This window comes from Nicotiana sylvestris, chromosome 4 (assembly GCF_000393655.2).
Source record: "Nicotiana sylvestris chromosome 4, ASM39365v2, whole genome shotgun sequence".
Taxonomy (NCBI): domain Eukaryota; kingdom Viridiplantae; phylum Streptophyta; class Magnoliopsida; order Solanales; family Solanaceae; genus Nicotiana; species Nicotiana sylvestris.
Window position 1 is genome coordinate 103,850,352 of NC_091060.1, and position 21,682 is coordinate 103,872,033.

General features: G+C 39.8%; 1 protein-coding gene across 1 annotated transcript in view; it reads right to left on the reverse strand.

Moving 5' to 3' along the window:
- Positions 1-21,682, reverse strand: part of LOC104247744 (phospholipid-transporting ATPase 2) — a 50,827-nt gene that overhangs the window by 5,291 nt on the left and 23,854 nt on the right. Inside the window, exons 14-23 of the mRNA XM_009803839.2 lie at positions 17,586-17,740; positions 17,345-17,425; positions 17,055-17,175; positions 14,906-15,012; positions 12,318-12,449; positions 5,049-5,202; positions 4,532-4,649; positions 4,276-4,449; positions 4,031-4,082; positions 1,403-1,530 (exon numbers count right to left, since the gene is read on the reverse strand). Coding sequence (XP_009802141.1) covers positions 1,403-1,530; positions 4,031-4,082; positions 4,276-4,449; positions 4,532-4,649; positions 5,049-5,202; positions 12,318-12,449; positions 14,906-15,012; positions 17,055-17,175; positions 17,345-17,425; positions 17,586-17,740 — 1,222 coding nt within the window. The remainder of the gene's footprint in view (positions 1-1,402; positions 1,531-4,030; positions 4,083-4,275; positions 4,450-4,531; positions 4,650-5,048; positions 5,203-12,317; positions 12,450-14,905; positions 15,013-17,054; positions 17,176-17,344; positions 17,426-17,585; positions 17,741-21,682) is intronic.

Sequence of the window (21,682 nt, forward strand, 5' to 3'; positions counted from 1 at the left end):
TAGCCCAAATATTTGAGTGTATCCTTTGGCAACAAGACGTGCCTTAAGTCGATCAATCTGGCCATCGGGACCAACTTTGACTGCATAAACCCAACGACAACCAACGGTAGATTTACCTGAAGGAAGAGGAACAAGCTCCCATGTACCACTTGTATGTAAAGCAGACATCTCGTCACTCATAGCCTGTCGCCATCCTGGATGAGACAATGCTTCACCTGTAGACTTAGGGATGGAAACCGAGGACAATGAAGATATAAAAGCATAACGGGGAGATGACAGACGATGATAACTCAAACCAACATAATGAGGATTAGGGTTTAATGTGGTCCGTATACCTTTTCGAAGTGCAATCAGTGTACTAGGAGCAGGATCCGCAGTAGGAGCCGTGTCAGGTGCAGGACGAGAACCAGATGGGCCTGATGTAGGGCGCGAACGACGATGATAAGTCAAGAGTGGTGTTCCTGTGGCTGGGGAAATAGGAGGGATAATACTGGACTCCTCAAAAGTTGGTATGGGTGAAACTTCTGTGGTTGAAGGTGGAGGAGGATTACTAAACTCCTCAAAAGTTGGTATAGGTAAGACCTCAGATATGTCATGGTGGTCAGCAGAAGTGACATCAGTTGTGAAAAAAGGTTTAGACTCGAAAAATGTGACGTTTGCTTTGTCTCGGTCAGTGTTGTGCACAAAATCCAACACTACCACAAGAGTAGTCACTGTCCGGCGACCAAATCCCAGTGAAAATCTCTGATACCATGTGAGAAGGCACGGGAGAAAATATGATATATATTGATATATGGTGTGTGATGCAATACAAGAGGTGCTATTTATAGTTACTCTATACAAAGGGGATACTACTCCTATTCCAATGTGGGACAATTACATAGCTATCTCTAACAGCCATATAAATCCCACATCAGCACATTGCAATACCGATGTGGGACTCAAGTCCCATACCTTGCAATGGACTATAACGAACCACCACACTCTGCATCCGTCGTCCCCGACGGCTGTGCGCTAGACCTTTCTAGCCCCGGGCGAACACTGCAATACCAGCGTGGGACTCAAGTCCAATACCTTGCAATGGACCATAACAATCAGACAAAGAGACTCTAAAGGTACGAACAACCACACATGATAAGATAGCAATGATGATAGTAAGACCTGCTTTCTCCTTTTCTTTATGTCTTTTCTCTATAGTTCTTTTCAATGGGAAGAAAGTGAAGCCTTTAAACATACCCCTAGGGTGCTGACATGTGGCATGGGCTTGAAAACCAGCTAAAATTGAGGACCAACTAAATTTCCAACTTTCATGAAGGATCCGCAGCCAGAATCCTCTTTCCTACTCAAGCACCGGGGGCTAGAATCTGTGGATAAGGTAGTGAAATTTAGAACATATACTTACTTTGTTTCCAGTGCTACAACAAATGCTTGCAACCAAATACATCCTGAAAGTGCCACCATGGATGCTTCTTCCATCTCACTTTTCTCAAAAGCATATGCATGTATGGTGATGACAAAGACAACAATAGCCTGAAAAAACCACCTCCAATCATTATGGCTAAATATTAAAACCAGATTCAACAGAGACAACTAGAAACAGGTAGCAGCAGATATAACCAACTATTAAGCGATTGATAATTTCAATAAGTTGTATGCAGGCACATACACATGCAAATACCGCATAATATGTCCCAAGAAATTCTTTTAGCTTTTCGGTGAAACAAAATAAGGTTAACGATATCTGACAGTCAAATCTTACATTTACACCAAACTAAAGACGATAAAAATGTCAACGTACCCACACAAAAAAAGTTAAAAGAGAACGCATGCTTAAACTGATCAGAAAATGAGTGAAAGAATCTAAACTACAAATTCTTCCAAATTTCTCCAACAAATGACACATTGACTTCTCCATGAAATTCCTTTATTCAGCTCAAGGCCATAAGCCCCTTCAGCAAAAATGTGGCAAATATTATTGAGCAAACTTGTATAACATTCCAAGAAAACTAGAAATCAGCAGAATTATAGTTTCATTCGCAGATGAATACCCATCAGAATAAGCCTACGTCATTCTCTAGGAAAGCCTCCACAAAGGTCAAGCTCCAAGTCAACAGCAGAGAAACCAGATAATACGTCTCAGATATGAAAGAATTCTGCTTTTTGTTTTCTTCTTTGACATGATAGGAATTTTTTTGTATCCAGTTGATTATAACAGTTTGTATGGGTCTGTATAATGACGACTCATATTAAAAGACAAACTCCATCTTAGTATGCGAACTAACCCCAAAAAAGTTGTTTGTTAATTTGAAGCTCGGGTTTATTTTGCCTCGCCTGATATTATATTATTAAAGGTAATCTATGAAAGTTTGACAGTTTGACCTAGTTCAGTATTTTGATTAGATAAATAAAGGATGGAAGCAGGTTATGTGTGACGTTCATGACGGAGGGAGGGCCGATGAGGGTGGGTCAAGGAAAATGAGAAGGCTAAATCATCACCTTATTTGAGGAAGTAGCCATGGAAGATTGGGTCTGTATGGCTTCCTGGGTCAAAAGATATTCCTTTAGCCTTGAAAGTATGATGTTGTTTTAGTGCGAATGAAACTATTTCTCAAAATAAAAAGGAATCCTCCTCTTGAGGGGAGGACTGTCAGGATTCTAGGCTCGTAAGCTTCTGAAGAACGGGTACATATGACACCTTATGCCAATCTCCTATCAAAAGGGAGAGAAGAGTGAAGTGCTATATAAGATAGAGCACAAATTCACATGGTACATGCTCTTTTGGGCCATGGGCAAATCCATGATATTTGTTTGGGCCAAACGGACAATACGTGTCATGGGCTAGGATGTGACAAGTATGGTATCGGAATCGGACTCCCACAGAATGATGTTAGCGCAAACCTTAAGGGGGTGTAAGTGACATCCATGACGGAGGATGGGTCAAAGAGAAGGACTGGCACACTTCTATACTAACAAGCTCCAACGAAGGGGTGCATATGACACTTATGCCTATCCCACATCAAAAGGGTGAGAAGAGTGAAATTCTATATAAAACAGAACACAAGTTCACATGGTACGCGCGCTTTTTGGCTTGATGATGGCGTACCAAGGAACAAATCCTTGAGGTTTATTCGGCCAAAGCGGACAATACACGCCATGGCATGGGCTATAACAAATATGGTCAATCCTCAGACGATCGAGTCCTTAAGGGGGTGATATGTAACGCCTATGATGGAGGGCAGGTTGATGAGGGTGGGACGAAGAGAAGGACTAGAAGGCTTCTAGGCTGGTAAGCTTCTGAAGAAGGGAGGCATATGACACTTTAGGCCAATCCACATCAAAAAGAGAGAGAAGAGTGAAGTGTTATATAAGATAAAGCACAAGCTCACATGGTACGTGCACTTTAGGGCTCGATGATGACCCAAGGGACAAAGCCGTGAGGTCTCTTGGGTCAAAGCGGATAATACGTGTCATGGACTTGGGCTGTGACATTACACTTCTCTATAATATGCATTGGACCAAAAAGTACTCCCTCCATCTAATAAAAGTAAACCTTCTTCTTGCTAAAAGACCAATACAAGAAAGTTTGCCTAGATTAAAGTTGGTAGAGAAAGAGTAAACTTTTTGAAACGTAAAAGAAGTTGAGTTCCCCATTGAAGATGTTATATCAAGATCAAAATAATGTCACATAGTGTTGGTTCATATTGAATAGAATTCTCATAGGAGAAACTTTCTTTTGATCAGTGCAAAAGGAGAAACTTTCCACTTAAGGAAATAGATGGGTGTTTTGAAATGGACAAAGAAGTAAAGGTAAACTTTTTGGAGGAGGGAACAGCTAAAGTAAATTGAAACTGGAAACATCCAGGATAAGCAAACTAAGTTAAAGCAAATATGAATAATGACTGGCTACACCAAAGTCTATGTACTTCCAGGACTTGCAAAATCTCCAGAGACTGCAAATTCAAAATGATTGATGTGCAGTTGTAAGGACTCCACTAAATGACATTAGAAATTTGAACCAAATAGTACTCACATGAAAGAGAGACCGTCCAAACCATCCAGCAAATGTGCTAGGATTAAGAAGCCTGTTCAGAAAATGGTTTAATGAAAAAAAGGGGTTAGTATAATATCAGAGAACGTGAAAATTAAATGAATAATCCTTCATGGAAAGAGAAGCCACAAAAAGCAAAGCTATAATCCAACTGCGTCTTTTGGAACAGATGAAAAGCATCTACAATAATTAAGATGCAAAAGACTTAATGAGCACAAATCTCAAACCTTCCTGCTTGGCAGTAGAACAGTATTTGTGGATGCTGCATTACCGTTTTTTCACTGAGATCTTTGTCAAGGACACTGACTAGAACAGGAACACTTGTGTAGAAAACATTATATGCCATCAAACTAACAGAATTGAAAAGGCTTGTTCCAGAAACACCTGAAATGAATGAGAAGCTGGTATGCATTGTAATGTTAGTACAGGACATAGTCACAGCTGTCAAGAGTCATTCAACGACAAACTAAGTTTAGCACTTACAAAATCTGGATGAAGCATATTAGGAGGGATTTGTAGAAGGAATATTGGGATAGAAATGCTGTCCTATTATAAGAGTAACGTCCATGGACAAGTATCAGTCTTTTCAAGAACCTGAATTCTGCACGAAACATTAAAAGATAATGAGTTTGGTAAATACCAAAATATTAACGCCTATAAGTACCCTTTTTGTTTTAGCATTTCCCAAGAAATGATAGATGAATTTCAGCAGGAGTATATATATAATATCCAAGTGTCTAACCAACTTGCTCAAATCCCTGGGTCTACCACTGGTTACAAATGCATAATTATCAATCTATCATCACCTCCGATCTTTAGCGAGAGAGCTTTTAAATCTTAGTGAGTACTAAACTAGACTGCCACCTATTATGCTACCTATTTCATATTCTTGACATTCTTTCTGCCACAGGAAAGATGTGAGGTAAATTAAGAAGCAGCTGTTATAATCGTCATAAGTAAGACGTTGAAACATAAAAAAGAAGAGCATTGGAGATCTCACTTCCAATACTATAATCAGCTGCTCTTGCTGCCTGCAGTCCTTCTCTCCCACTTATGCCAACTCCAATGTCAGCTTGTTGGATCATCCTTACGTCATTTCCGCCATCCCCTATTGCCAGTGTTCGATATTCACAGGATTTTAGGAGTTCTACCAGCTGAAAGTAATAAAATGTAGTTGAGATCTACACACCCATAAGCTGTACTTTTACGAACTACAAGCATCAACATGAAGAGCATTCTGCTATCCAAAGACCATATCCCATAGTTACCAGCACAAAAACAGCTTATGAATTTTTATTGCTTTCCTAAATTCAAACTAATGTATATTTAAATAAGAGATTGAAGCATCATTTTCAATGCTTGATCTGCAAAGATAGGTAAAATTGACCCGGCCATACAAGGAAAACCAATTTGTTCAAAAGTGTCATCGTTGAAAAGCAAAATACAGAAACTCCAAGTATTTTTGCTCTAGTTATAATAAGTTTTCTTTATAGAAGCTGAACTGTTCTGTGTCCAACAATTCCATTTTATCTCATTAAAATATATATGTAGCGGGCGAAACTTTCTGCTACATCAACATGCAGTAACCTTTCTATGAGGTGGTGGGTCTTTGCTAGTGAAAAAAGAATGAAAATAACAAGACCCCCTATGTATCACTCTTCAAACAGCACAGCAGAAATATTACAGTCACTACTACCCACCACCACCCCACACCCAAAAAATGACTATTTAAGCATGTGATATTGTTTAGCTGGATTTACTTATTGCTCCAGTGCGTAGCTACATTGGGATAAGAGTGGTCAAGCGAACACCCTTCGCCGAAAATTATATTGTGCATATAGGTCAAATACCACTTTATATGCATATATATATATATATATTTTGAACACCCTTTGCACAGTTGACAAAGTAGCCCAATGGGCAAGGGTGTTCAAAGTGAAGTGGAGTCTATGGGTTATCCTTGTGTTAACATTCATATCTGCCCATTTTGTTTTTAAAACTACACGGAGAAGACATTGGTCTATTGGACTATCTTTTTTATCAAAGAATTTCTTAATAAATAACTCTTCAAACTTAATATTTATGTAAAAACATACAACTAATCTTTTTTTTTTTTTTTTGATGAAATAAGATGTTTGAATGAATGCATCAAGAAGATGCCAAAAAGGATACAAAGTGTAAGTCTTTGGTTAACTCTTAAAAGACAAAAACCTATGAAACTAGAGTTAACCAAGACCAATAACCAAAAGAAAGGCACTAAGCCGTGTTAAGGGAGCTAATAAAATCTAGGAGGGGAATAACATCATTTACAGGGGAAAGGTTGCTCCAACTAAACAGATTCATTAGACACTTAGACTTCAGACGGCTAGTGGAAGTTGAGATTCCTTCAAAACACCTGGAATTTCTTTCTGTCCATATACTCCAGCATATACAAGCTGGGATCATTTGCCAGGTTTTTCTGATGGATTTCCCAACTTTCCAAGAGCACCAGCCTTCGATTGCTTCCTTGATGTCCTGAGGAATGGCCCAACTGAGGCAGAATACTGCTAAGAACATATTCCAAATATCGGATACCACTGGGCAGTGCAAGAAGAGATGATTCACTGATTCAGCATTGCTGTAGCACATGTAGCATCTGTTGACCAGTTGGAGGCTCCTTCTGCATAGATTATCCCTGAGTCAAGGCAGCATATCTGAGGGCAATCCAGGAGAAGCACATTACTTTAGTAGGTAATTTTGACCTCCATATGTGCTTCCATGGCTAGTTATCAATCATTTCATTGGATTCACACAATTTGTTGTACCCTGCCTTCACTGTGTATACACCCTTGCTAGAATTGCCCCATCTTAGCCTGTCTGAGGATTGAAGATCTATGGAGGAACCTTCAATGGTTCTGTAGAGATCAAAGAGCTCATCTAGTTCCCAGTCCTGCAAATTCCTTCTGAAATGGGGTTCCCATAAGTTCCCTTCTCTATTCTGGGCAATTGTTGAGTCTGGGTCTATAGCTATCTGGAAGATGCCTGGGTGAGTGTCTTTTAGAGGTTGGTGTAGGATCTACCTATCCTTCCAGAATTTAACCGAGCTGCCATCCCCTACTCTGAAAGATACCTCTTGAAAGAATTCTTGTTTTATACTGTTGATATGCTTCCAAGGCCCTACTCCATGTGGAGCTCTACTTTGCTTAGTGCTCCAGTTGTCTAACTTCCCATACTTAGCTGTCACCACCTTCTTCCATATGCATGAGTTTTCTTGTGCATACCTCCACCACCACTTCAATAGAAGGCTCCTGTTGTGCTTTTGTAGATCTGTCACACCTAGGCCACCTTGGTTCTTTGGCATGATGACTTTGGACCACTTGATCAAATGAAATTTATGGTCTTCACTGTTGCCCTCCCATAAAAATGTTCTTCCGACTTTGTCTAGATGCTTTCGGACTCTGCATGGCATTGGGAAAAGAGACATGACATAAGTAGGGATGTTGTCCAGTACACTGTTAATCAGCATCAATCTGCCCCCCATTGATAAATACTGCATTTTCCAAGAGGCCAATCTTTTCTCTACCTTTTCAATGACTCCATTCCAGACTTCAGTTGCTTTGTGCTTTGCTCCTAAGGTATGTTGTTGGGAGCGAGCTAGTGACACAACCCATAATGTCATCCAGTTCCTCTAGATTAGACACCTCATTCACAAGTAGATCACACTTTTTGCCATATTGATTGCAGTCCTGAGATGGCTTCAAAAAGAAGGAGAGTCAAGTTTAGGTACTGAACTTGAAGCTTCTCTGCCCCACAAAAAATTAAAGTATCATTTGCATACAACAAGTGGGAGACTGAAACTGATAGATCAGTATTGCTTCCCACCTTGAACCCTTCAATCCACTGCACTTGCTTTGCCTTGTCCAGCATTTTGCTCAAACCTTCCATAGCTAAGATGAATAGGTAGGGAGACAGGGTGTCTCCTTGCCTTATTCCTTTCTGAGGGGAAAAAACCTACTGGAGATCTATTGATTAGGGTGGAGTATTTAACAGTGGTCAGGCTAAATTTGATCCATCTGTCCCCAAACCCCATTTCTTTCAGCGTGTAGAGTAGATAAGACCAATTGACTTTATCAAAAGCTTTCTCTACATCTAGCTTGCATAGAATGCCTGGGACCCCACTCGTTAATCTCTCATCCAGTAACTCATTTGCTACAAGAGAAGCATCTGTGATTTGCCTATTTTTCAAGAATGCATTTTGTTCTTCTGATACGAGCTTCCAAATGACTTTCTTCAACCTTTCTGCTAAGAGCTTGGCTATGATCTTGTACCCACTTCCAATGAGACTTATGGGCCTGAAGTCTCTGAGTTCTATTGCACCTTTCTTTTTAGGGACGAGAGTGATAAAGGATGCATTGCAAGACCTTACCATGTAACAGTGTTGGTGGAAGTGATTAAGAGCCCCCATTAGATCAGCTTTGATTATATCCCATGTTCTTTGGAAGAAAGCCATCGTGAAACCATCAGGGCCTGGGCTTTTATCCGGCGCACAGGAGTTAATTGCTACCTTCACTTCTTCTTCTTCAAATGTTCTTTCTAGCCATATCATCTCATCTGCTGATAGGGTAGCTAAATTTTCAAACTTAGCACTAGGTCTCCATGGTTCATTTTCAGTGTATAGATCCTGATAAAAATTCAAGATTTTAGCTTTAATTTCCTCACTGTCCTCACAGATATCATCCCCAATCATCAGTTTGTCTATACAGTTATTTCTTCTATGGGAGTTTGCCATTTTCTGGAAGAATTTGATGTTCCTGTCTCCTTCTTTGAGCCATAAACACCTGGACTTTTGCCTCCATGAGATCTCTTCTGCCTTTGCCATCTGTTGCAACTCCAGCTTTATGCGCATTGATTCTTCTTTTTCCTCTTGTGACATTAATCTGCCTTCAGTTGTTGATTCCAGAAGAGCTAGGTCTTCTAGGAGCTTGGTCTTCCTCGCTTCCAACTGGCCAAAAGATTCCTTGTTCCAACTTGTTATGTCCTTTTTCAAGCACCTTAGTTTCTGCAGAAGAATGAAGTCAGGGCTACCATCAACTGCATAATCAAGCCACCATTCCTTTATTTTATCCATGAAGCCTTCAGCCTGAAGCCACATATTTTTAAATTTGAAATATGAGGGATTGGCTGCCCATTCTCCACATTCCAGAAGCAAAGGTCTGTGGTCAGAGACAACGCTAGGCAGGGCTAGTTGCTTGATTGCTTTGAAGTTGTCATTCCATTCTGGAGAAATGAGGAACCTGTCAATTCTGGATGCCTGGAGCGAGTCTTCACCCCTAAACCAAGTCTATGATGCCCAAGTCTTGTATGGTTTCAGTGAAGGATTTCATGGCCTTAGATCTCCTTATGCAGTTATATCTTTCACTCTCATATCTACGGACATTGAAGTCACCCCCTATGACCCATTGATCTTCCCAAATTCCTCCGATGGTTGCAAGCTCGCGCCAAAAATTCTCCCTTTCTGAGTTATTGTGAGGCCCATAGACCCCTGTAAAGCACCACCTGAAGTTCTCTAGTGCGCTTTCAAACATACATGAAATTGTGTATGGCCTTGGTGCACCCCTCTGTTAAGCCAAACCCTTTTGTCCCAAAGGACAATGATACCACCACTTCTACCTATTGATTTTAGCCCTACCCAGTCAACACATCTATTGCCCCAGACTTGTCTAATCCATTGTGTAGGCCATTCTTCAATTTTTGTTTCTTGAAGGCATACTATATCTGCTTTCCATCTGTGGATCAGAGATTTTATTGAGGTTCTTTTTTCTGCCTCATTTAATCCCCGCGCGTTCCAACTTAGAATTTGATTTTCATCCGGAAAAGGCTTTGTAATGCCTGTCCCTTTCCCCGGCCTTGTTACCATCATAATTCATTCCCCATCTCAGCCTTTCCAATTCCAGTGACTGTTTTTTCTTCCCTTTTGTGATGGGCTTGATTGAAGATTTCTGCTTCTGAATTTGCTCGTCTTTTTTGCTCCATTCTAACAACAACAACAACAACAACAACAACGACCCAGTATAATCCCACAAGTGGGTCTGGGGAGGGTAATATGTACGCAGACCTTACCCCTACCCCGAAGGGTAGAGAGGATCATATCAAAGATTTCGTGTTCGAATCCCGCAACATTAACCCCAAAGACCTTACACGCTTTGAGCATCGCTGCCTTGGTTCATCTTGAGGTTTCAATAATTGCTGATGTGCCCATGTCTCGAGAATTTGGGTGGCCCATGCCATACTAGGGAAGAGGTAGTGTATCACAACAGGAGATGTCTGCTTCAGAGCTGCTTACCATTCCAAAGGGGTTTGTCAGTGGGGTTCTTGGGATAATCTGGTTCATTGGCTCTGCCTCATCGTCTGCATCAGAAGGGGAGTCGCATGCAAGAGATACAGACTGGTGCTCTGAAAATTGGTCTTCACCTGGTGCTTCAATTTCAACACTGAGAGGGTCGAATCTGTTAGACTAGTGCAATGGACTGTTACGTTTGGAACATGGGTCAAGATAAGGCCCAATTGCCTTCCATATTTGTCTGTGAGGGCGGTGGTTTTTTAGGTTTTTAGCCTTTGGGCCTTTTGAATAATAAGAGAGATCCAGTTGCCTACCCAGCTTCTTAGCCCCTCCACTGCCCTCTTTATAAAACTGGGTTGGTGGAATCCCTATGTGGTGGGTCACCCAGTTTGCCATGGGTCTCATTAAATGCATTTGAATTAAAGTGGCCCTGATGTTTGTGCCCTGTTCTTTTATCCACCGGTTCTTCCACTGTTAGCTTCGAGAAACTCGAAGAGGCCTCCACCAGAGGCTCCTTCTGCCGTCCTTCCGCCCCATCTCCACCATCTTTTCTTTCAATCTTTCCTTAGCCCCATTAAACCTCTCTTCTTCTGTAATTATCTTGATTAGTTGGTCCTCTACGATTGAAATTTTGTATTTCAAGTTATCAACTACCAGTGTTAAATCTTTTGGGAGGTCGACTTCCTCGCGTCGAACACAGATACAAGCCCAGAGAAGGTTGGATCTGTATTTCGTGTCTTCATCTATTCCAACGAAGCCGCCACAAAAGTCACCGATAAAGCGGAAGTTGTTCATTGTCCACCCATGCAAAGGAACCACAAAAGCCTTTAACCATTTTTGTCCAGCTTCATTATTCACCGGTGACGACCCTGCTTCTGGTGACCACCACTCTAGGGACAAGCGCCTCCCATTCTAGAACCAATCTCCAGCCTTTACTCTTGCAGCCTCTTGCCTAGAAGGAAGTTCGAAAAGGAATTGGTTGTGGGCTAGAGGGGTGATTCTCAGGCCCGCCGTCACCTGCCATATTTTGGTGAACCACTGCTGGATGACTTCAGGATTAAGGTTAGAGTGGAAAGAGTCATTGAAGCATCCAACCAAGCACTTGGCTAGAAATTTGGAGTTCTCTGAGGAGAACTCTCCATCTTCTTGTTGAGAAGGCCATTTTGAGATTTCAGCAGCAGCCAAGAAGGATTTTCTCCCTAAGTCTTTGATTTCCTTGTATTTGTAGTTTAAAGCTTCCCCCAAAAATTGTAATAATTTCCCTGCAATTTCACCCCACCCCTTGTTGTAAGAACCTTCAGGGATAATGATAGCTTTTTTCCTTTCCCCTGCCCATGTTTCTATTCTAAGATATCTGCCATGAATGTTGTAGTTTTGGGAACATGTAGCAAGACTTATATCCACGTCTAATGCTCCAGAGAGAAACTTCTAAAAATATTCAGATTAAGGCTGTGCATGAGTTTCCTAACATGTTCTTCATCGTTCAAACATGTTTATTTAGAACAACCTTTGATGTGCTAGAATTTAGATACTTCATTATGACTAAGAAAATAAATGCACACATCTGGAGATAAGCAACAAATAAAATTTAAGGGGCTTGTTGAACTGGTTATAGTAGTAAAAAGTAGTAAAAACATTTTGTCCAGATAAGTTGCTCTTTCAACTTGCAATGCAAATAAAGAGAATGTTAACTCTGACAAGGAATTAAAAGGAATGAAGCAAATACAAAAACTACCAAATTTATATAGTGATATGACAGATTAAATACAATTAGTAAAGCTTGCTATAATTTTCCACTGCTTGAACTTTATTTGCAGGGCTTAAGTTAAGTGCCACATAAAAAGTTGTGACGGGAACTTATGAACTTCGCATTATCAAAATAGGTAACACAGATTTTGTTCTCTTCTTAAAATAATGCATGGAAAAAAAAATTGACAGCCGACATAATACCTGTGCCTTCTGTGATGGAGTAACACGACAACATATAGCTGTTCTCGACAATATAGCAAGTTCCGTGAATGCCTTCCGGTAATGTTTTAGTACAATTTCAAGAGCCCAGCCATCCACAACAAAAGCAACATCCTGTGTGATAAATACTAAGTCATCTGCTTGGGAGTTGACAGGGGTTATTATAAATTCAAGTGAGAGTCATGTACCATGAAAGACGAAAAACTAAAAGAAAAAGCACCACACAGTCCAACATTAGTGTTATTTCAGAAATCTGGAAAGGAAATTAATTTTTTGTTCTTTTCTTTTTCCTCCCTCTCTGAAAGTACATTTCTAAGATTTACAAGATAATGCTCTAGAGTACACATACAGAAGATGAAGCTATCAATAGGGGGGAAAAGAACCTATCTGGAACGACTGAGGGACTTGTATAAGTCTACCATTCACTTAAAGACTATTTCAGCACCATAAGAATGACTCGACTGTAAGTGCCAGAAAAATTTTGTACAAAATCACTGTACGAAGTCAGCTATACAGACTACTGAACAACATTACATCCCATCCCATCAGACACCTTAGCATATTTGGCCAAGAAGCAAACAGACACTAACTGTTTATCTCAGCTTTTAGTCTTAACTGGGTTATGCCCGAGTGTTAAAGATGCCCTGGTTAGCTGGAGTTCATGAAAGGTTGGGAAATCCATCAGGACAGTTTGGAAGATGATCCCTGCTTGTATTTTCTGGTGTGTCTGGATAGAAAGAAACACTAGATGCTTTGAAGGCATTACTACTCCAAATACATTCTTAAGGTTAGATGTTTAACAAGTCTTTGTAGTTGGAGTAATCTTTTCCTGTCAATTCCTCTGAAGCTTTTTTGGACTTTGTTAGCTCCTTAACTTTAGACTAGACCTTTTGTAATTGAGCTAACATTGTCTTTTTTTCTATTTCTTTGCTCTGTAAATTCTGAATTTGCATCGTCTTGATGCCTTCTATGAAATCCATTAACTTATCCAAAAAAAAAAAAAAAGGCAAACAGACACTAACTCCCAGTACATCGCGGTGTCAGCTTTCTTTCTTCTTCTTTTTTTTTTTTGAGATAGTGGTATGAAGATCGTAGTGTCACCTTTTTAAAACCAAAAATCCTCTTTTCCAGCTTTATTTCCACTTTCACAATGTTTTCATCGACACAGCAGGTTGAGATTAGAGAAGTTATCAGACGAGGACACGACCTACTTTTCATATTTTGCAAGCATAATGAAATAGGAAAAAAAATTAGAACATAGGAACTCCAATATGTCTGATAGTCTAAATACCCTGTAGAAAGGAACTTCAATAATCCATTTTACAAGACCACTTAAATTATAATGTTTATTTGTTCAGACAATGCGACTCATCCCTGAAATAGAACGGAGAAAAATGGAAGCTCCCAGCAAGGCTTTATCTACTTGCAGTAATGTACATTCAGATTTCTGCATCACCGATAAGGAGATGATCTAACCTAGGGTTTAGGTGTTTTACCCCTGGCAAATCAACACTTTATTCTACACTAACCAACTATGGGAAAAGGAAAGTTGTTCAGCTTTGTGTGGAGAAACTTCCTTGTCAACACGGTAATACCTTTATAGATATGATCTTGTAAAATGAAATCTGATTTGGCGTTTCATTTGGGGGGCGCCTTGGCACGACGGTAGGGGTTGCCACTGTATAACCAGGGTTGACGGATTCAAGCCGTGGAAACAAAATCTTTCAGAAATGAAAGATAAGGCTGCATACAATATATCTAATGTGGTCCGACCTTTCCCCAGGCCCCGGGCATAGCGAGTGCTTAGTGCACCGGACTGCCCTTTTTAATGTTTCACCAGACCATCATGGATAAGATTTGCCTTTACTGAAATAAGTCCTCCAAATATTTTCGAAGAGACAAAGCACTTCTATGATTTTAGAGTCTCCTGATTAAGCAATAATTACCCACACAAAAAAAAGGGAAGACCTCCATCTTCCCGTGACTGTAGCCATTAGTCTTCCAATTGAGAGTTGATGTATAATCCTTGTGAACTTCTTTGTATGTTACTCTAAACGCACTCTAGACAGCCTTATTTAAGGCAGGCAAAAAATTGATTCTTAGGATATCATTAACCAATTAAGAATCTCTTCAAGTAATCCAAATTTAGAGCCCAGCCTGACAAATTCACAAACATTAAGCTTCACGGACAATCATGAAGTTCCAAAAACAAACAACTCAAAGATACATATTTTACTTCATGCACTACTGAAAAATACAAAGAGAAACTCAGAAGCAAGTGCACATCCTACGTCGACATCAAGCTCTACATATGCTAGTACAATGACCAAGGAAAGAGGCTCATATTATCCAGATCTAAGAAAATGACGCAATTGAAGATGCAGTTATGGCTGGAATATTCAATTATTTGCGATCTCTGTTTATCCTTTAGCAAAGGAGATTATAAAATTGTAAGTCAAGCAAACATTTATGCTCGCAGTTATTAGGCGCTGATGCAAATGAAAGAGTTTGTATACCAGTCAATAAGATAGAACACTTGTCAAGATAGATATGAATTCAATTCAACATACCTTGGGTTCTGCATTTGTTATTCTCATTGTGAGAAGAACTCTCTCCAGACTTTGACCTACTTCATCTTCAGTTCTCCCATTAATCAGCAGAAGCTGGCCTTTTGGTTCTGCAAACATGTCATTCAGAAAATAAAAGCATCTCTCGGCACAATTTTTTTGAAGGAAAAACTTCTCTCGACACAATTGATGGCATTAGAGAATACAATCCAGAGGATTAGTCTGCCTTTAGCATATCCATTTTCCTTTTTCACTTTGAAGCAATCTTATTTAGTTGCTTTTGTCATGCAGCTGAAAAGCATTTCTGAAGATGAAGGCTTGCGGCATTATTGGATGTGTCACGCAACAAGAGTGCTTGGCAGGAGATCGCCTAGAATATTATTCCATTTGATTCTGTCTTAACTAGAGGACCAACTTGTTTTCAGCATTGCATCTTTTGATCTAATCAAATGGACCTTTCTCCTAGTATACGACATACTTATGTCGGTAATCAGTTTTGGGTCAAATTAGAAATCATAAGAAAATTAAACCTCAACACGAAAAGATTCAATAACGAATATATCTTAATTTTTATCACAGAAAAATCAGAAAACACTACTTCATTTTGCATCTGGCTCGCTTTGGAAGATGGATTATATTTAGGCTAGCCATTAACTTTTTGGAGCCAAGAGCATTATGGTCTTTTAGATATTCCGATTTTTTCCTTTTTAGATAACCAAGAAATCCCTGAAAGCCGGTGGCGGTACAAAGTTTTCTCTCCCTTTGCACCCAAGGGTATGGCCTAACGATTAATGAAATGGGGTGAATATCAATAGAGACCATCGTTTGAATTCCAAACGAGACAAAATGCTAGGTCATGTCTTCTCATTTGCCTAAGGTCCTAAGCCTTGGTGAGTCGAGTCATCCAGTACTTGTACTTGTGGGAGATAGGAGGTACCTAGTGGAGCAGTCGAGGTGTAGGCAAAATGGCCCTAACACCGCCATGATAAAAAAAAATATCTCCCCTTCCGAAAACCCTTAACCCCACCCCACCCCACCCCCACCCCCACCCCCGAAATACCCATAACAAAATGGTCCATATAATGGCTAGAGGTGCTACTTCTCGTTCCCAAAAATGAAAATAAGGAAAGAAAAGATAGTGAAAATGTGGACAGATAAATGGTTAGCAAAGGAACAATTCCCTGATCTCTATGCAATCAGTACAAACAAAGACAGCACAGAGGCTGCATGGCATTCCTACTGCAAGTGGAACTTGCAGACATTGCACCATTCCGCAGTTGGGTAACCTAAGACCAAATTTTAACACTAGTCCCATCTTTATCACCGTATATGCTCTAATAAGATGGATGGACTTTGTTTCGGGAGTCCAAGCTTCTGATAATAGGAAACCTATCAATTGCTCTCAAACTGTCACTTTATTTTTCTATTTTCTCATCCATCTTTTTATCTTTTTTCCATATATGCTCTAAGAAGGTTTGCTGTGATTGAGTGTTGGATACCTAGCTTCTGATATTTACTCAAGAGTTGCAGGAATCTGTTAATGGCTCTCAAACTGTCACCGTCTGTCCATTTTATTTGGTATCAACTTGGACTCTAGTGCATTTGTTCATCAGTATCATTGTAGGGAATCATATGTCTTTTCCTTTCTTTAGCGGCACTAGAGTTCTTCGACTTCCAATGCTACAATGAAGAATCTCTGAACCAAAGCCACTTTCTTTCTTTTGATTATTTGACCCTCCACTTCACATCTATCACAAGACTATTCGTGCTCATTTAGTTAGACAATTCAAAGGAGCCCAAAATATTCCTTACTTTCCCAGACAACTGCAGGAAACCTTTACCTGGACTCAAACTAATCCTTTATGATAATGCATCTAGCAACAAGCATAAGGTACGAGGAGTTGATTGGAAGGATTTTGTTAATCACAAACATGGGAAGCAGCAATACTTCTTTAACAGAAGATCAACTCTAAAGTCCTAATGCAATTTTTGTTCAGCATAACTTTGTCTCTTATCTTTTGTAAAAACTCAGTCAGGCATTTGAGCTATCTAAGAGTGCGGCATGAATATGTCATCAAACAGTTGGAGATGTTGTACAAGAAAGTACAAATTAGAAAAGAACCAGAAGGAGAACAGAATCAACAGGGCATACCAGGAGAAACAAAATTACATGAACGGGCAATCTGTATTGCCGTATTCTGTTTGTCACCAGTCAGCATCCAAAAGTGTATTCCTGCCTTCCTGAGTGTCTCAATTGTTTCAGGCACACCATCCTGGATGTATATGTGTATATATATACAAGTGAAAAGTCAGATTACGAAACTCATTGAGACAAGATGAATTATAGTTCTAAAAGGAACATCTTCGCATAACTGCAAGAATTGTGTCAGCACGGCAAGCAAGCCTTACCAGGATAAGAGAAGAAAAAGAAAGCAGTGTCACCTGTAGACGATCTTCAATTGCTGCAACTCCAATAATCTCAAAGCCATGCTCTATCCTTTGGCAGACCTCAGCTACTCTCCACTGCAGCACACAAGTATTGGATCATTCAGTCAATTGAAAACTTGTGCAGCACCCAACAGAAAGTCCAGAGCACACTGGGTACACAACGCAGGTGATCTAATCTTCGCTGCAAGAAAAAAGCAAATAGTAGCAAGCATAAACCATAGTGATGATTTCTCACCTCTCTATCGACCAATGAACTATTAGCCTCTTTAAACAGTAATGACCATTCATGATATTCTTCTTCTTCTAAATCACGCCATGCCAAACATAACGTCCGCAGACCAAGTTGAGCATATTGTTCCACAGCTTCAGCAAAGGTTCGTGTTTGTTGTCCTAGTACATATTCTTTCCATCAATAAATAAGAAGCATTGGCAGTTGAGCAGCAGGATGGCTTAGTAAATATACAACTTTACATAACAAAATTAGATTGTCTCAGCATAAATTTCAGAACAATTCAGCACGAGATTATCAAATATTTACAACCAAAAAGAAAAATGCACCTCTTTCTCAATCTTGAAACTTAAAATATGCATAGCAACTAGAGATTTTAACTCTCCTAAGCAACCAGATGAATTGATGATGCAGTAGCAAAGAAAAGTATTTCAAAATAGTAGAATGCCATCATTTTGTCAGATCTAAGATGCTCTAGCAGTGGTCAAGGATAAAGGGAACACTTAGTTAAGAAAGGGACTAAGATGAAAGAACAAAAACATTGCTGAATACACTTACATAAGTATTGCGCAGAGTTCCGGAGCTACTTATTGTTATGCACAAACTAAACACTGTCTGCACTTCTTCTCCCCCGTGCCAAATTTAAAATGTTACAATAGAAATAAAAGCAAATTCCAAAAATAAAAAGGGAGACAAACTGAGAGCTATCCTCCCAGCCATGCCCTCATTTCCACATTGATGCAGTTTGTTTGAAGGTGAGATTCTTTTTTCAGGACTATTCGCCTGATGACTCTTCTACCTTACTTTGCACCTATCCTGCTACACTCCAGTCTCCTCCTATCTGCCATTTACTGTCCTCCTCAAATGCACGCTGCTGCTTTTGAGCTATTTATCTCGTGCAAACTAAAAGTTGTCTAAAGATTCTCCTTGTCAGCCAAAAACAAAATAATGAAAGTGGACGAACTTTTGAAAGCAAAAGATGACTTAAAAGTAAGAGATAAAAGAAGAATGCTAGGTTACATGGGAAAGAATATATTTTAAATCTGAAAAGAGTAGAAGCCCACCACACGTTACTCAACATTTGACCATTTCCCAAAAGGAGGGATAAACCTAGTAGAAAGCCACATAGTTCAAATCTAAAAGGAATAGAACCCACTTGATCCAGCAAAACTTGAGGAAAATGGAGAACAACTCGAAAATGATCTGAGAAAATGCATGGGGTGATTCTCTTGTACTATATAAGGAAATGTCTCATTCTACTGAAGAAAGGACGCAATATGTGCAAGTTTGCAATTGAATAATGTCCTAGCCTACACCAAGCGAAATGGGTATTGGTAAGAGGAATATCCCTTATGTCACAATCTCGAGTGACAATATCAAAACCTCTCAAACTACTGTTAACCCTGATCCTGAAATTTTCTCATTAGTACTCCTAATGAGCCTAAAATTCCCACCAAAAACCCACTTGTTAGAACAAAGACGAAAAACAAAATTTTAGTTCATCAGAAATATTCCACAAAAGTCACTCTAAAATGGTAGTAAAGCGTGGGGAATACAATCAAATGTTTCTTGGAAGATCACTCCCTACTTAGCCCTACCAAAAAGAAAAGGAAAATGAAAGAAAGAAAAAAGTAAGTAGAGCCACCTTCACCTTTTTATCGCCTCGTCTAAGAATTTCAAGAACTCCAAAAGAGATAGAAGAGACAAGACACGAGACACACTGAGGAGTGCTGCTAGAGCAGAACAGAGAAAAGAGACAAGCACAAAGAGAGGAAGAAGAGGGTGAACACAGACAAAGACGCGGGGGGGGGGGGGGGGTCACCATTTGTTTACTGAGTTCCCAGTCCATCTTTTGACTTTCGATGCAAAAAGGAGATAATTAATTATTAGATGTTGTGGCAATATGGTGTGATGGAAGCACCAGTTTGTAGGTGTGACACTATGATGATTTAAGATGTTAAAAGGAACAAGGTAGAATTTTTTTATTTTTTATAAGGTAGATAATTTTCTCAATGTTGGGAACATCTCCCATATACTAGTTTACTAAAAAGTAGAGAACGTACCAAAAGATATGATTCCTTACGAATTACACTCAATCTTTATACAAACCAGAACCTCATGGATGCACCAAAAGGAAACTAGAATAAGAGGCTATTCCTTCAAATTTACGAAGTCATTTTCTGTCCCATTAAAAGCACTCTTAAAATCACGTAGAAGGAAGTCGACATCTCTCTGGATTTATGTGGACTTTGCAAGCAAAAGATAGACTATAATTAAAATGGAAGCAAAAGATCTACAGAGGTGATACCAATAATTGGTATTAAGATTTAATCAGATTGATAAACTTACACTAGATCTGGTGTTTGCCAAGTTGATCCAAATAGAGCGAACTAGATGTTGCATTCATATAACCAACTCCCGCTAGTTTGAGATTAAGGCATACTAATAGTTGCTCTTGTGTGGTAATGATGGAAGCAGTAAAACAAAGTTATTGGAGTAGGTTGTGAGAATGCACGGGAGAAAATATTATTGATATTATTCTCTTATGTTAAACACAATACAATGAGCCCTATATATATATACACACACATAACATGTCCTACTCCTAATACATATGGGATTAGGGTTATTTACTCCTATTTACATAACTATTCTAACACTCCTCCTCAAGCCGGTGCATATAAATCATATGTACCGAGCTTGTTACATATGTAGTTAATACGAGGACCAGTGAGGGACTTGGTGAAAATATCCGCAAGCTCATCATTCGACTTCACAAACTTTGTAGCAATATCTCCCGAGAGTATCTTTTCTCTGACAAAGTGACATTCAATCTCAATGTGTTTAGTTCTCTCATGGAACACTGGATTTGACGCAATATGAAGAGCAGCTTGATTATCACACACAAGTCCCATCTGACTAATCTCACCAAATTTCAACTCCTTGAGCAACTGTTTGATCCAAATTAGCTCACATGTCGTCATAGTCATCGCTCGATATTCTGCTTCTGCACTAGACCGAGCAACCACATTATGTTTCTTGCTCTTCCAGGACACCAAATTTCCTCCTACTAAGACACAATATCCAGACGTAGAACGCCTATTAGAAGGTGATCCTGCCCAATCAGCATCTGAGTATCCAACGATCTGCTCATGGCCTCGATCCTCAAACAATAAACCTTTGCCTGGAGCTGATTTTATATACCGAAGAATGCGAACAACTGCATCCCAATATCACACGGAGAATCCATAAACTGACTCACAACACTCACAGAAAAGGAAATGTCAGGTCTTGTCACTGTAAGGTAATTTAATTTACCAACCAACCGTCTATATGTTGCAGGATCGCTAAGAGGCTCCCCCTGTCCTAGCAGAAGTTTAGAATTCGGATCCATCGGAGTGTCAACGGGTCTACAACCTGTCATTCCTATCTCCTCAAGAATATCTAAGGCATACTTTCGTTGTGAGATCACAATACCTGAGCTAGACTGAGCGACCTCAATACCCAGAAAATACTTTAGTTTGCCCAGATCCTTCTGAAAGTGTTGAAAGAGATGTTGCTTCAATTTAGTAATAACATCCTGGTCATTGCCGGTAATAACAATGTCGTCAACATAGACCACCAGATAAATACAGAGACTCGAAGCAGAATGCCGATAGAATACAGAGTGATCAGCTTCACTCCGAATCATGCCAAATTCCTGGATAACTGTGCTAAACTTACCAAACCAGGCTCGAGGAGACTACTTTAGACCATAAAGTGATCGGCGCAAGCGACATACAAGGCCACGAGACTCCTCCTGAGCAACAAACCCAGGTGGTTGCTCCATATAAACTTCATCCACAAGGTCACCGTGTAAAAAAACATTCTTAATGTCCAGCTGATAGAGGGGCCAATGGCGAACAACAGCCATGGATAGAAAAAGGCGGACTGATGCTATCTTAGCCACGGGAGAGAAGGTATCACTGTAATCGAGCCCAAATATCTGAGTATATCCCTTGGCAACAAGACGAGCCTTAAGACGATCAACCTTACCATCCGGACCAACCTTGACTGCATACACCCAACGACAACCAACAGTAGATTTACCTGAAGGAAGAGGG